The following is a 16551-nucleotide window of genomic DNA, read 5'->3' as shown; positions in this document are numbered from 1 at the left end:
CCTGAAGGCATGCCTATCAAGTGTCTGAGCTCATTCCCACTTGATTACAGAGAACAAGTTGGGGATTTCCTCTGTGAGCCATCTATAGCCTTAAGACAACAATTTAAAAAAAGTTTTATTTAAAACTTATTAGTTCAAACTGACCTGTCTAGACTAAACTCTCCATCGATGAGCTCTACTTGCATATTTTATAGAAAATAAACCAATTCAGTTGAACTTGAACGGTTATATTGGAAATATTGATCATTTAACCGATCAGTAATAACCCTCATGTTTTCATCACAATTAGACAGAGGACAAATGCTCAGAGTAAAATTGCGTACCTAAAGATTTGACTATCAAATGTACATCAATGTTTATCTCTGAGAAACAAACACAGAAAAGTTTTAGGTGCAAGTCGGTTTGGAAAAGGAGGAACTCTTAGGTCCATCAACATGAACTGCTGCAGTCCTAGAACAAGACGAGAGCAAGGCTTATGTTTGGTTCAGATGATGGTTTAATTAGTTGCAACCATCTTGGATTCTGCTCTGGGTTCTGGAGCTCAGTCAACTGTTCCGTCTGTTGGTTCTGTGGTACAGTCTGGACGTCTTGGTGGTTTCTATCTTTGGAAATCACAACTGAACATGTAAGAGACACTAAAAGTAATCCTGCTGGATAATTTGGGGACTCGTCTTGGGTACAAGAAGACCATGAAGGCGATACGACGAAACTTCCTGGAACTTTAAAGATCAAAAGGACAGTAAACGAAAGCTATTTTGCAACTGAATTGTAGAGTAATGGGTCAGGCTTGGTTTTCATTCCAGCCATATTTCTTCTTCCCACTGGTTTAATGTCTCGTAGGGCTGACCCAGCATTGGGAGCCGCCAACCACAGTATTTTAGCAAAGGGTGCCATGTTTCATTATATAGCTGTTAAGAAAGATGGATTCGAAAACCCTGGTGCTTACATTTCTTTGTAAGAGTCGGTGCCAAAAGCATACTGTATAAAATGTAACCAGCTCAACCCAAGAATGCATCGATTTCAGCAGCTTACTCCGTCCTAAGCTAGCAGGATCCTTGCCAAAGAAAAAATGCTATTTGACACCTCATATTTAAAGGGGTTTTAGATTAATACTTAATGCATTTAGACATAATATGCATGCATCTGTATAATAAGATTGTTTCAGCTCAATAATGAAGGCTTGAACAAAACGTATTTTGCTCCTTAGAGTGACAAATTTGCGCACACAGCTTCCGTCAAAAACATGCCATCGCTAAAGAGGCAGCAAAGGACAACGTGTTTTCTTGGTCTGATGTTTATTACGTCAAATGGCCGGCTTGTTCAGGTGTCAATGACATAATTTTTTAGAGTAGATAAGCTGACAAGCAATCATACGTCCATAATATGAGCAGTTGTTTGTGATTAGTGGAGAAACACAATTATGATCCCTCTTACAGGTTTGAGAGCCTCAGCTCTGCCAGCTCTTCAAGATCCCAGATAAACAATGGCTTTGCTTGTTTCACACAAACAAAACGCAGAGGTTTGCAACATAGACATATTCAGAAAAATCAGTGTCTGCATCAAGAACAAACAACCCCCACCACATACACTCTGGCACAGCGTGAGTCCGTAGTTATTGCATTGGAAGGCAAGACTAATAGCTCCCCTGTCCTCAGCTGAACTGTGGGGGAAACCATTCAAAGCGGTTTACACAGAAAAGGAATGAGCAGCCCAAATTATAATAACAGCTTCATTCATTAAACGCTGTGCCAACACACACGTCTGCTGAGGGGAACGTCTCCTGCTCTTCAAAGTAATTCTTTTCTTTTCTTTTTTTTTCAGAAGTTGTACTGTCCTCATCTCACCTCTGCAGCTTCACAACTCAGATTTGTAAGGGAGAGCCTTCATGTTTGCTATTTTAAGTCTCAACTCGTTGATGATTTGATTCAGTGATGCGGAACACCTGCTGCTGTTTCCATTACCAATGTGCGCAAACCTTTTCCATGTCCGGTCAATGTCGAAAAACACATTTTACGCTAATGCACCGTTTCCATTAAACAAGAAGTTAAACTAAAATCGCACGTGAATAAGCTGGTTAACGCAACAAGTCATTAAAAATGAAGCAGCAACGGATGTAAACATTTACGTGAGATATACTGATAATTGGCCAAGGCGCTCGCGCTCTTGTCTATCAGCCAATCAGAAGGGACGTCGGTAACTTATTCGGCGCAGATGTGTGGCGGTTTGGGGAAATTGTAGTCGGTAATTTTACAGAAAAGTTATAAATTCAATACATTCAAATGAGACACAACTTTTTTTTCTTTTTTTTTTAAAAAGTCATCATCCTACTACTTCCTGTTGTCTTCTATGTCTTCTCTGGCAGGAGTAACGTGCAGCTGACGATCACGTGACTCATGTGATGTGAAAGGTTTTTCCATTGCAGTTTTGTTTCGATGAGGCTGAAAAACCACTTCATCCTACCACAAAACCTTTCCATAGAAAACCATGAGTTTTTCCAAAATTGCTGTGTTTCTTTTAAATTTATTTTCATAATTTCAAGTTGTGGAATTCTGTGGTTAATGGGAACCCAGCAAGTAGTATTAAGTATGAATGTACCGCAGCTGTGTTTCCATTCACCATATAATTGCACAAATTGGAATTCTGAAAATAAATTTGCTTAATGGAAGTATGCTGATTAAAAATATATATGTTTTGTATTGAAATGAGTGTATTTCACAAAACTTAAATGTTAACACTTTTTTTCTACATCTCACAGACATTACTGCTGGTACAACCTGACACATGTGGTGTTTGTGACCTCAGGACATGGTCAGTTTTCTGGTTTGAGAATCTCTCTGTCTTATCTTTGCATTTTCCCTGTGTTGTTGTTGTTGCTTTCATGACCTCCCAGGCAAGTAATTCATAGCTGAGTGTGAGGTGGCGATAATAAGAGTCAGCTTCTCTGATTCTGGGGCCATGCTGGAAAAACTGATGGACTGTTCTTCCCTCCAGATCAGGGGTTCATCTCCACCTCAAGCTGAAGGAAAAGTTAGAGTATTTTTGGTGTTTTTCTCACAAATATTGTCAAAATGGAGATGGGTTGGGGCTTTGTCTGCTGTACTGTGGGCTCAGCTGAGGCATGAAGCGTTTCATTTAACAGTCCTCCAGGTCCAAAGACTCACTTACGGCCATGATAACAGAAATGAGATCCGAAGAAGATCCAGCGCCTGCTGCAAGTAGTAGATAGATGGACGGACAGACGGACAGACAGACGGACAGACAGACGGACAAATGTTCATAAACATTTGAAGTCCTCAGAGCCCAGCAGCTGGAAAGATGCACAATTTTGTCTGATTTTAGCAATTTAAAAATAGTCCAACAGAAGATTTTTAGAGCTACAAACTGAACTTCAAAGTTAAGTCTACACACAGATCTTACAGATGTCTCAAATTAAAACTTAGGTATTTTCTCCACTTTTTTTTTTTTTTTTTTTTTACAAAATTTAACTGTCTGGGCTATATGGGATTTAAACTTCCACAGTGTTTTAGGCTAGTTAAACATCTCACACATGATAAAAACTACAAACAATTCAGAAAACACAAACTAAAACTCCAATGCAGCTTAATTTGATTTTAATTTGAGTACAAACAAACTAATTTCATTCTATTCTCTGCATGTTGCAGCATTAACATCAACATGCAGATGAAGACTTGGTGTTTATTTGAGAAAATAGTGGTGAACATGATGACATACTTTTGTATATTTGTACTGATGGATGGAAACAAATTTTATTTCTAAATCTTTTATGGCACCATCGGCCTTTACTGAACAGTAAATAGACAGGAAACAGAATGTAGAGAGGGGAACGGCGTGCAGCGGAGGGTCCGAGACCGGGAATCAAACCAACAACGTTGAGGACTGTAGCCTCCACACACATAAACCTAACTTATAAAGGATATCATTTTGATTGTGTCCCATGCTTTTATTGATTTTTTTTACCACAACAAAAGAAAATGAGCACAAACATACCAAGCAAATCTAAAATTATATAGTAGTATGATGGGCATTTTTCAATTGGGATTTTGAAAGCACTGATCCACCTCTTTCTGCATATTACTACTTTCATTATATTGTAGAAATCAGTTGTCACTTTGACATTCATTTTTTTTTGTCAAAACAACCCACTTTCGTTGATCTTGATTGATTTGTAAAAACAAAAATATTTTTTTCCACTGTGTGTCCTATTAAATAAAAATTCCCTGCTGTTGGTTTAGATCAGTATGATGTTTATTACAATGTTTCTTTCATCACAACTTATACTGAAGTCTAGAAAAAAAAAGTTGTTCTTGTTCTTAGAAAATTAATTATCATGTCACAGTCAGCCCCATCATCAGATGGAAGTTGAACATTTTAGTGTTTTCAGGCCCATCGCTATGTCATGTTAACACATTACATGAATGAAATCAGACTGAAGTGGACAATAAGTGTTATAAAATAATAATAATAAAAATGAGCCAAATTCAGAAGATTTTTCAGGGTTAATTAAGCTTAAGGACATTTCCACTTGCAGGCCTCCTTTATTATAATCTTGCCTTATTAAGATCATTTATGTCTCTTTCTACCAGTTTAGTTTCTTTTCTTTTTTTTCATCTTTGAAGTTATTTCAGTGTGGAAAAAATATGAAAATCTAAAACAGATCATTTTTGACTGGGGCAAATTCAGTGTTAATGGTCCGGTGCTGCATGGTGATGCCAGGTTCAGATCCCAGCTGGAGCCTTTCATCACTACATGACACATCTCATGGATTCCAACTGAAATCCATTTAAGTTTTTGTTTGCCACAAACTTAAATGGATTTGTGGAAAATGTTCATGGGACAAGTTTAACTTTCTAATGCCATCTATGCAGTTATGTTCAAAATTATTCAGGCAGATTTAGATTTTAATTAATCTTTAATTAATGTATTGAACCAGAGTTCCAAATTAATTTTTTTAGATGGAAACAAAAGATTAGGGTGATGGCACAGAACTCAAAAGTTGGAGATCATTAACAAAGACGTATCATAAATATACAAGAGGAAAAATTAGGATAAAAATTATAAGAAAGATTTTATTGCTTTAACACCAATATATACTGAGAAGAGCATAAATAATTCATGCCTTGCACCTTCTGATGAAAATTTAAGCTAATGTGATTTTCTTTATGTTCAAAATTTATTATTGCTCAAGAGAGTTGCATGTCTGACTGAGAAACGGCTGTAAATCCGCCAGCGGATTTAACGATTCAATCATTCTGGACTCACGTACGTTAAGTCAGCCTGACCTTCTGCCGCAGGACGAGCGGCGTCGACATCACTCCTGCTCTAGAGCAAAGCTCTTAATTTTTCATTTCCATCTTAAGACCGCGGATAAACAGAACATCTGGTTTTAATGTCAGCAGACGTTAAATAAATCTTCTCAAAGCAACACGTTTCCTTTCTTAACTCCGCGCGTCTTGGCGCGCCGCGCGCCCTGGCGCCGCTGGAGACCGCAAAGGTTTAAACGGGGTTACCAGCAATCCCTTTAACGGCCAGGTGCCCCCCCTCGGCCCCAACCCCAAGTGGCGCTCCGACTTATTAAAACAGCTTCTTCCTGCATCGTAGGAGCAACTCCTAATTGTCTTATTGCGAGCCACTTGGCGAGTGATGACCGCAGATTAGGGAGCGAAAAGCAGACCGCCAGCGCCGCGACTTCACCGGGACTCATCAGCTCAGCCCGCGTCAGGTGGCTTCCTGTCGCCCGGCATTTCTTTGAACAAGGGTAAGTGTTTTTTTTTTTTTTTTTAAGGGGGTCGCTGGATCTCAGACCCGCATCTCTGTCTCCGATCTTCACCACTTGTCGAGTTGAGATGCGCTGGATGCTGTTTCCACGGTGGATCTGGTTCCTGGCGTGCGCGTCCGCGCGGATGGAACTCGGCGGCGCAGCTCTGCCCCGTGACACCTACTTGCACGCGGGCATCTGCCCCAATGAGATTAACCCCAACCTGTGGGTGGATGCCATGAGCACCTGCACGCGGGAATGTGATTCTGATGAGGTAGTTTATGTTTTTTTTGTTGTTGTTGTTTTTAATCACTGGTAGGCAAAATAGTTTTAAAGTTTGATATCTGTATTTTAGGGCTATGAAGTGTCTTCGTAAAGTATTCACACCCTTTGAACTTGATTATGTTTTTTTCCTATGAATACAGATTGAAAGACCGATAAATAGTATTACATAATTGCAATATGAACGGAAATCGACACATCGCGGTCTTTTGTTTTTCTTTTTCTTCTCCTTCTTTTTTTTTTTTTTTACAAATAAAAATCTCACGTTTTTGCGTCCTCTAACCAGTTTTCACCCCATGCATCACTCTGATGTCTCTGATCAGCTTCCTGTCAGTCTGCCTGGTCATGATGCCCCACCGCCATGTTCTAGGCTTGTTAGTTTTCTGTCACACTGTGTTTGCCAAGTAGCCCCGAACCTTCAAATTTGATCTCTTCTCACAATGTTTATCTATAAGTCGTCTGAAATTGAACTTCTTATGGATTTCTTTTAACAATGTTCCACAACTAATAGTTGTCTTGTCAACCTGAGTGTAGATCACAGTTCTTCCTGTTACCATGGAGCTTTCGGCTGCTTTTCTGCCTAACGCTCTCTTTGCCTGGCTTCTATGTAGGTTAGGAGTTGTGCTCACTCTTTTCATTCTTGGAAAATTGATTGAAAGGTGCTTCATTGAGAGGTTCAAAGCCCTACAAGTGGCTACGTAACTTAAATTGCTTTTAAACTTATTCTTTAGCCACTCTGCTGTGTTCCTTGGTCTTCCTTATGTTGCTTGTTTGCTAATATTCTCTAACAAACCTTTGAAGCCTCTCCCATACTTCATCCAAAGTGTTGAACTTGATTCTCATTAGCTGCGTTTCCATCGACCATATAATTGTGCAATTTGACATTTTAGAAAAAAATGTTTTTTTATCAAAAGTTTTGTCTCTAGGATGAGGATGTTTGTTTTTTAGCCATATAAGAATTGGTCTATTTCGCAGAACTGCAATGGAAACACTTTTTTCATATGATCACCAATCACATGTTGCTACTGGCGCAAACCACAAAGAAGACGGCAACAGGAAGTAGATAGGGGATCGTGAAGCAGCGTGTTTTTTAATTACGTATCGTATGAACAAACTTACTCACGTGGTTTTAGTTGTGCTTCTTATTTAATGGAAACACCACAATTGTGAAATTGTGATTTTCAATATTAGCGGTATATTGACAAAGTTTTGTACACATTTGTTATGGAAACGCAGCTATTAAGGTAGGTGCATGACGAAAATTGTCTTTTTCTTGGCACCAGGCCCTAGTTGGTCTATTTGGCCAGAGCTCTATGCGATGTATTGTGGGATTGGTCAGACATTTGCGGACCGCAATGTTGATCTTACGCTTCAGTCCACTCTCACTATCTGGTTTTTGTGTCGGCGACACAAATACTTTTGAGGATTGCTTATCATGTACATCATTCAAGTTGAGGAATTAGGTACAGTTGTATAATTCTTCGTCAAATGGCATTGTCATGCTCAGCCAACATCGTCCCTTCCTCCACCTGTTCAGTGAATTTATACATGTTCATCTCTAAGGCTCTCATGTATACTGAATCGGAAGGAGTGTTCCCCAGGTGGTCTGCGCCATGTATGACAGGTTTGTGTGTAAATACGAATGTCCTGCAATCCTTTGACACTGCATCGACTGTTTGGCTATGGATGAAACATGAGAGAGTCTTAAGTCCCTCACAAACCATCTTGATTAAATAGCAAGAGTAAAATACACACAATTTAACTCTATATATGCCAAGTTACATGAGTTCTGAAGGTAATTAACTGCAGTGGGTTTTATTGATGTGTATAACAAGCTGAATAGAAATCCATGCCTAAGATTAGTATTTCTTAAAAAAGAAATACACAGAAAATCAAGTATTATTTAACACCCACTTTGAAATGATGTGATACTTTATTTTGGTCTTTGACATAAAATCCAAGTAAATGAGTTGAAGCAATTTGACAAAATGTGAGAAAGTGCCAGGCGTTGGGCTGCTTTGCAAGGTGTCGTATTGTTTTTGTTGATTGCAGTGTGCGAAGCACTTCCTACTCCTCACTTGTAAAATCCACCCCATGCACTGAACATCCTTCATGAGCAATTTTCTCTTTGATTCTTACAGGAGTGTGAGTCCTCTGAAAAGTGTTGCCAAAATGTCTGTGGGAACCACAGTTGCGTTGCTGCCCGCTACGTGGATGGGAAGAAGGGCCCTGTGGGAATGCCTAGGGAAGCATCGTGTGCCAGCTTCATGTGCACCCAGCAGGGCTCCGAGTGTGTCATCTGGGAGGGCCGCCCCTTGTGTAAATGCCGGGACCGCTGCGAGAAGGAGCCAAACTTTACCTGTGCCTCAGATGGCATGACTTACTACAATAAGTGTTTCATGGATGCAGAGGCATGTTCTAAGGGCATCACCCTCTCAGTTGTCATGTGTCGATTTCACCTCACCTGGCCCAACATGAGCCCTTTGCTTCCCCAGTTGACCACGCTTCGTCCTACGACTGCCCCCTTTCAGCCCACCGTCCCACTACCATTGGAACCTGAACAACCCGTGTTGGTCACCAGCCCCATTCATCAGACCGTAAACGTGGGTGAAACAGCTAGCTTCCTGTGCGATGTCACCGGTCAACCCCAGCCTCAGATCATGTGGGAGAAGCGGCTGCCCTTGGGAGACGTGAGGGTGATCATGAGGCCCAATAATGTGTTGGGGAACATGGTGGTCACAAACATTGGCCAGCTGGTCATCTACAACACCCGGCTGCAAGATTCTGGGGTCTATACCTGCATAGCTCAGAACCCGTCTGGTTCAGTCCAGGTCCACCACCCGCTCACTGTGCTCTCAGCAGAGGTGTTCAGCACTCTGGGCCCCAAGAACTTGACTCGCTGCCTCCCTGAAGAATGCCAAAACCCCTTTGACAGCCCAGAGGACTGTGGAACGGGGCTGGAGAAAGTCAGCTGGTACTATGAGCCCAAATCCAACAACTGCTTTCCCTTCAGACACTGCCACAGCAGCAATGACCAGTCACCCAGAAAAATGTTTGACACATACGAGGGTTGCATACAGTGCTGTGGACCGGAGGTGTCCAGGCCCTGCGGACTGCCTGCCCTGCAGGGCCGCTGTAAGGTCTATGAGCCCCGGTGGGCGTACATTAGCACCATGGGCAAGTGTCAGTCCTTCATCTATGGAGGCTGTGAGGGAAATGACAACAACTTTGAGTCAAAACAGCTCTGCGAGGAAATGTGCCCCTTCCCGAAAAACCACCACTGCAAAGCTTGCAAACCGAGAGGCAAGATGGTGACGAGCTTCTGCCGGAGCGACTTTGTGGTCTTGGGCCGCATGACGGACATTACGCAAGAGAACGACTCGGGCCACGCCCTCGTGACTGTGGAGGAGATCTTTAAGGACGAGAAGATGGGTTTGCGCTTCTTCGGCAAAGAACCTCTCGAAGTTACTTTCCTCAACATGGACTGGAACTGCCCATGCCCAAACATAACGGGCGCGGCCGCGGAAGGTCAGGTCATCATCATGGGCAACGTCAGCGAAGGCATGGCCATACTCCAGCCTGAGAGCTACGTGGGTGCTTCCACTCCCCGTCGGGTACGGAAACTGAAAGAGGTCATCTCGAAGAACACCTGCAACATCCTCAAAGCAATCACCAATAGCCCTCAGTAGGATTCTCACTGCACAAAGCGTGGACTTGACAAAACTGTAACAAACTCTTGTGAGCTCGACCTCACTGAGGCGTTGTTTGAATCTTTTGATTCGAAAGTTCATGTTTCTTGGAATTCTTTGCTTGTTTATTTTCCCCAGTTGTATCTTGTTCATCTAGGATTTTGTATATTTTAGTTTCTGTTTTGCTTAATAATGTAGGATGGAGATGTCCTTAATTTTTGTCTTATTGTGCTGTGAACAGGCATCCGCATTGCAGATTTATTTTGCTTTTACTTTTGTCAAATCTAATGGTTTCAGATCTCTAATGATAACCTGAAAACATTTAAATGCAGTGTTAAATTGTTTTATTTATTTAGAGAATAAAAAAATCGACCTTGTTTAAGGTGGAAATTTGTTAAACTATAAAACTGAACAAATTTTAAAATTACAAAATGCAACAAATGCTAAATAATAAAATTTCTGCAATTGACCATATTTTTTGGAAAGTTGCTTTCAATCAACTTCTCAGTATGGAAATGGTTACGGAGCCATTTGTAATCTTAATGCTTTTGTGGTTTTGTATTCACCCAAGTTTTCTGTCCAATATAAAAATAGAATTTATGATACCAAAAATTTTAATGAACCAAACAGAATAAGCAAAAACAACAGAAATTTATTGGGGGCCAATCCACTAGCTTATTACTAATTATTATTACTTTTCATGACCTCCATCAGAATGGAGAACTAATCTTTTTTTATTTTTGTATAATTTAAATGGCCTTGTATGTGTATAGTCTATTATTACAGCTCTACTTCCAATCAAGAACCTTGTATATACACATTATATCAAACCAAAGTACCTGTTAAACTTAATATAAGCTTTGATTTGTTTGATTAAAATGATTTGTTATTGCAACATTTTTTTTTTTTTTACAACCAATTCTATTCTTTCTTTTTATTAACTTTGCTTTTCTTTTGGGGCTATTTATTGCCATATAGGCTTTGTATTTTATTGTGTATGTAATATCTCTATAAATAAATTGATTTTTTTTTTTATGTGTTTTGTTATGTGCATAATCTACACACACATAACTCCATGAGAAGGATTCTTCCTGTGCGCTGACATTAAGCCCTCTCTACCTCTGTGGCTTATCTGACAGGCTGATAAAAGAGACTTGGGAGTCGTACATTCCCAGCTGCCTCTGCCCCCCCAATGCTTACCCTAAAAAACTTCAAAACAGAACCATTCATTCTAAAGACCCCAGTGGCATTGTAAAAAGCTTCACCCTATTTTGATTTGCCTGCGAGGTCCAGCCTAATTGGGTGAGGAGCCCGAGTTGTAAACCTCAGATCCACTCCCATAGAGGAGTTATGTGTTTCATGCGGTGCCAACAGAATTCTCTGGGTTCCTAGGAAAAGGCCTTGGTGGGCTACGACGAGGGTGTTCCACTTCCCAGATGAGGTTCTGTTTCCCCCATCCACACCGGCGATGGAGGCAGGACATTACCGCAACTACAGGGCTCCTTTACTGGCTGCTGTTGAGTGAAGAAATATTAGATCTACAGCACTTTGGGATCCAATGACAAAGTCATCAGCAACATAAACTTAACAGCTGTGAAATGTTCACAGGGTTGCCGGGCAATGCATCGCCTGGAAATGCTTTTATTTACGAAATGTATCATTCAAATTAATATCACAGAAGAGAAACATCTACATTTTGTGTTCAATTTTCACAATACACTGTCGTTGATACATTAATGTGAGAAAACACAATATATAAGAAAAGGTGTGGTCCAAAGTTTATGTTAAAATGCATAAATTTCAAAACGTTTTTTTCAATTTAAGTCAAGGTCATTTTTATTATCTTGAACCCTGCAGTGTGCTCCACCGTAACATATAAGTGGTGTTTTTTGTTTTATTTTAAACATTACTATATAGATAGCAAAAGCCAAACCAAACAGCTTTTTATTATTATTAAATGCTAGCAGCGCTAACTACTCTTATCGCTAAATGATGGGACTGCAAACATAAAATATAAACTCTAGAATCATTTTCATTGTATGACTTTTAAAAAAAAAACTTTCCTGTTCTTTTATTTCATAATAACAACAGAGTCGCTAAAAAAAGGAAATACACCTTTGGTCATTACCTTTAAGAAATGGAGGAAGTATTTCTTTAATCATTCTCTGGTTGACTAGCAGAGGCAGCTAATGAGGACGGCACGTCGGACTGGCTGCCAATCTACGGTTAGCAAACAATAAAAAGATGTGCTCACAAATCATTTGATCGGCAGGTTGATAATGGGTGCCTGTACATAAAACACTGCAACAGAAAGAGAACAAAGACACAAAAGGGTCGTGAGAAGGCTAGCTAAACGTTAGCAGTCAAAAATGCTAACGTTGGCATCTGCTACGGAACATCGTAACAGCCCTAAAGTAAAAAGGTTTTTTCACCTCTTCTAAGTAATCAAATCTGATATAGCATACATACAGCTCTATAATGTGTAAACTATATATTTTTTCCAAAAATATGCCATATATCTATATATACTGCTCAAAAAAATAAAGGGCACATTTCACTTTAATTTTGTGTGTGGCTCCAAATAAATTTGATTTTCATTGATGATTTTTGTGTGATTTTGTTGTCAGCACATTCAACTTTGTACAGAACAAAGTATTCAATGAGAATATTTCATTCATTCAGATCTAGGATGTGTTATTTGAGTGTTCCCTTTATTTTTTGAGCAGTATATATAGATATATGGCATATCCTTTAGCAGTGTAAGGATATTCTTACACTGCTAAAACACAAAAACCTATCAAGTATTTTTGTCTAGTTTCCACAGCAAAAATACTTCACTGTATTTTACTTCAAGTAAAAATAAAACTAACATGCAAGAAACTTGTCATCTAAATACAGAAACTTAAGTCAATAATTATTAAATATTGATTAAAAAGCACTAGTTAAATCGATAGATGTTTTTTCACTTGCAAGAAAAACTTTTCTATATTTTTTTTAACTTGTTTTGAGAAAGGTACCTTTGCAATGGTCTTATTGACTATAGAATGTTTAAAAATGTGTGATTGTTAAAAGATGAAAACTACCATATTTAATTTTTAAAAGATTTCAATTTGACAGTTAGAAATGGTTTAGAAATGGTCTCTTAATACAAAAAGGTCTCCATCTGCTGCATGGGCCACTTTTTGCTCAGCCCTATGTTACTCTGTTCGTAAAACCTACCAAAAATCGATTTCTTTTTGGCCTCATGTACGGTATCATCTTATGAACTGGATATATGAACTTGGTCGAAGCATCTGACAAACAATGTCCAGAACGTCTCCGTACATCAACCATGTGTATCTACTAACTTTCTAAACATGGCAACAAATAATTTGGGATGTTCCAAAGGAAAAATTCAGGTACCGCCGCAACGTGCTGCCGTGTCAGATCTATCTTGGTGGCATGCAGAGGTTCGACAGAATGGACGTCAGGGGTGGTCATAATGATTTCCACATTCATTTGCACAACCTTGTCTCATCAAGCACCTTGAACTGAAGCCAAACATTTATAGTTACAACCAACAGTTCAGCTGAGGAGAGGAGTTCAACTATTAAAAACAAAACAACCATCATTTACAAAAAGGAAGGGGGGAAAAAAAGAAAACAACACACTATCAGTTATTTTTCCAACATTATGTCTATTAAAAAACACCTTTAACTACTTTAACGTGTGGTTCGGGGTCTACAAAAGCACAATTTATTATCAATTAAAATTCAGACATATTTGAAACATGTGTGATCTCCATTTTTCAAACACCCGTGCACTTTGATGCTTCTCTAATTTGCAGTGGGCCAACTCAAGGGGTACATGAGTTATGCTTTGATATGCGGTGCAGAAGTTTTTTGCTCGCGTATAGTTTTTCTTTTTTACGTCTTTTCCTCTGTCGATCCGATGGGGTCGTTGCGTTCACAGACTCAGTTCACACGAGGCCGGAGCTCACACGTAGAGCTGGGTCAGGCAGAACGGACCCACAGAGGAGGACAGGCTCGGATTGGGGGAGCCTCTCCAGCTCTCTCTGTGTGTGTGTGTGTGTGTGTGTGTGTGTGTGTGTGTGTGTGTGTGTGTGTGTGTGTGTGTGTGCGTGCGTGCGTGTGCGTGTAGATCTGTGAAAACGCATCCGTGTTTTGGATCCGGGCGAGATCGGACAGGAGCGCCTGTGGAAAAGATCAGCTAGATGGGTGGTTTAGGACCTTTGATTCATGACCCTGCATCTGTTATGTTCATACGACTCGGAAGATCTATTGAAAAGATAGAGCGGCCACCTGACACGCATTGACTGGAGCTGCTACAGTATATCATTCCGTGGCAGAGGGAGCCGAAAGGTTTGAAGCTGGTAGGTGGTAGCGGGTCTGAAACTAATGTTTGGATCTGTGCGTGGGAAAATAACTTTACTGTATAACCTGGAGAGGCTGAGTGTAGCTCTTCACCTGCAGAGAAAAAAATGGGGGGGAAAAAGTTGGAAAAAACACTTAAATCCATCTAAGAGTTCTACAATTACACAAATGTAAAAAAAACACAGAAAACGTATAAAAACAATTGATGCTTCTAACTTTTTCACAGATCGCAGAAAGTCTCTCTGTGCGGTTTTCTTACGGTAATACAGAGATTTAAAGAGCAAACAACTGATGATGTCCTTGACCTTTGACCATCCGCAACCACTCTGAGGCTCCTTACAACCTTTAATTTCCCTTTGGGATGAGTGAGTTTTTCTTCAATAGAATTGGATTGAATAACTTAATTGGTTTTCTCTGACATGTTGAAACTCGTCTGATTTAAGGAGAGTCTAATGTTTTTTGGTGCTTGGAGATGATCAAAGTTTTTGTCGGACAGAGACATGACTCAATTTGACGGATTGAGAAATGACCACAGGTTCTCAGTGGGGTTACAAACTGGTGGGTTTTTCTGGGTGTAGGTTCAAAATGTTGATATACTGTCGATGTAAGTACTGCGACACAGTGAAACACTACATCATGCGGGAAAATCCTCAGATCGTCCCCAAATTGTTCCCAACGTTGCTCTTGGATGATGATTTGATGCATCTTTTTTTTTTATTGGCAGTGGTCTTGGTCAGAACTGGGAGGAAGCCCACACCATTGACATAGAAACAACCCAACACAAAGGCTGTGTCAGGATTAAATATGCAAATATTGAATATTTCAATAGTTAGGTTTTCTCTGAATATATAATCTTATACACAAGCCCAATGTTTGCCATTTCCAACCATCATTTCCTGGTACTTTTATCTGCAATCCTGAGCCCATCGTCTCATTCAGGCCTTCGTTGTTCTGAGTTATTTTCTTTCTAAATATATAAAAGAAAGCAATTTTTAAAAAATAAAAGTTACTGCATCCTTGTCATTTTAAAATTGTATCTTGTAATGACTCAGTTTGTCTTAGTTTGATTTTAAAATCAGATGATCTGAAACAGTAGTGACAAAAAAGAGAAAAAAAAAAGATGAAGAAAGCTGTAATGGAGCTTTTCTTATCTTTTTTGAACAATGCACCTTAGAAACTCAAGTTTGTCCACAATGTCCCAGTTGATGTACAAAATCCCTTTTAAAGTATATTTTAAAATCATACGCTTGTGCTTCCAATTTGTGCTTCCTTTATGAGAACAAGTTAGAAAAAGGGAGACAATTTCATTTTTGGTGATTGTTGAAAATCTGCATAAAGATGCTCACAATCATCAGCCTGTTCTGTTTTGGCTGATATGGGCCTTATAGAAATTTGCCCACGGCAACAATAAAAAGGAAGAGGCCTCAGAATTATGATAAAATATATCTTCTATCGCTCAATTTTTTTTCTCATGAAGTTTTCCATTGGTTTTAAGTATGTGCAGTCAACAAGGAGGTGGTGTCCCCATGTGCTGATTGGACCTTACGTTTCTGTTGCAGGAAATGAGGAGAGTCTCATGTGTTTTGTGTAAGCCTGCGCTAGATTTTTTCCTGCCATTAGCAGAAAAAAGTGGTTGAATATGTCTGTAGGAAAAGCTGTTTGAAAAATCAGAACCTTCCATCGTTGTTGTTCACATTGCTCTGTGATGCTAAGCTAACGGTGTACTGTAGCATTTTGATAACATCTTTTGTTTGATTTGTCCCAAACATTGAGGTCTTTTGTTCATCACATTTTTTCTAAAAAGAAGCATGTCGCCCGACTGCAATAACAGTCCCCTGTGAAACATGTGACTGAAACAAAAAGTTCTTTTTGTTTATTTTATATGTTCACAAAAATCTGTTTTTCAGTAGCCTAACATGTCTGCAGTTATCATGCTAAAACACAAAAAGTTTGTTATTGTTTCACTGTAAACGTGGAGTTTCACTATGACACATTCACATAAATCAGCCAAACAAGGTATGAAGATTCTGCTCTGTTCTGTAATTTCCAAAAACTAAAATAAATTACATTCTCCAAACATAAGGATCTTTTTTCATGTACATACTGCCATTGTTACAGGACCCAGCCATGATGATCCCCACCAGTAGCAGCTTTCAGGCTGAGCCGCTGTCTTTTCTCATTTTTGCATACGTTGGCCTTGCTTGGTTAAAGAGCAGTAACAACACCGCCCTCTAGTGTCAGCGGTTCACAATGCACCTTTGTTTTCCTATTGACCACAATGGAACATCAAGAACTATCAGCATTCTTGTAGACATCAGGATTAAAAAGTTTTCTTGCTAATTTTGATTAAAAAAAAAAATCTTTATAATTTTGTGATAGGAATTACCTATAATTAACTACTACTGATACATTATGTGTTCAGTATAATAAT

General features: G+C 39.4%; 1 protein-coding gene across 1 annotated transcript; it reads left to right on the top strand.

Moving 5' to 3' along the window:
* Positions 1 to 5553: 5553 nt before the first annotated feature.
* Positions 5554 to 10217, top strand: LOC106952107 (WAP, Kazal, immunoglobulin, Kunitz and NTR domain-containing protein 2-like). The gene is made up of 2 exons (XM_015040012.1): positions 5554 to 6050; positions 8200 to 10217. Exons 1-2 carry the CDS (start codon positions 5865 to 5867, stop codon positions 9745 to 9747), a joined length of 1734 nt encoding a protein of 577 aa, XP_014895498.1. The 5' UTR covers positions 5554 to 5864; the 3' UTR covers positions 9748 to 10217.
* Positions 10218 to 16551: the final 6334 nt, after the last annotated feature.

Source organism: Poecilia latipinna, unplaced genomic scaffold, assembly GCF_001443285.1.
Source record: "Poecilia latipinna isolate Pla-1442-1.1 unplaced genomic scaffold, P_latipinna-1.0 Scaffold492, whole genome shotgun sequence".
Classification (NCBI taxonomy): Eukaryota; Metazoa; Chordata; class Actinopteri; order Cyprinodontiformes; family Poeciliidae; genus Poecilia; species Poecilia latipinna.
Note: the sequence above shows the minus strand (reverse complement) of the source record. Positions and strands in the feature narration are given on the sequence as shown.

Coding starts and splice junctions, on each gene's coding strand:
- LOC106952107 (XM_015040012.1), top strand. CDS start 5,865: ATGCGCTGGATGCTGTTTCCACGGTGGATCTGGTTCCTGGCGTGCGCG. Junction 6,051..8,199: donor GGGAATGTGATTCTGATGAG/GTAGTTTATGTT, acceptor TGATTCTTACAG/GAGTGTGAGTCCTCTGAAAA.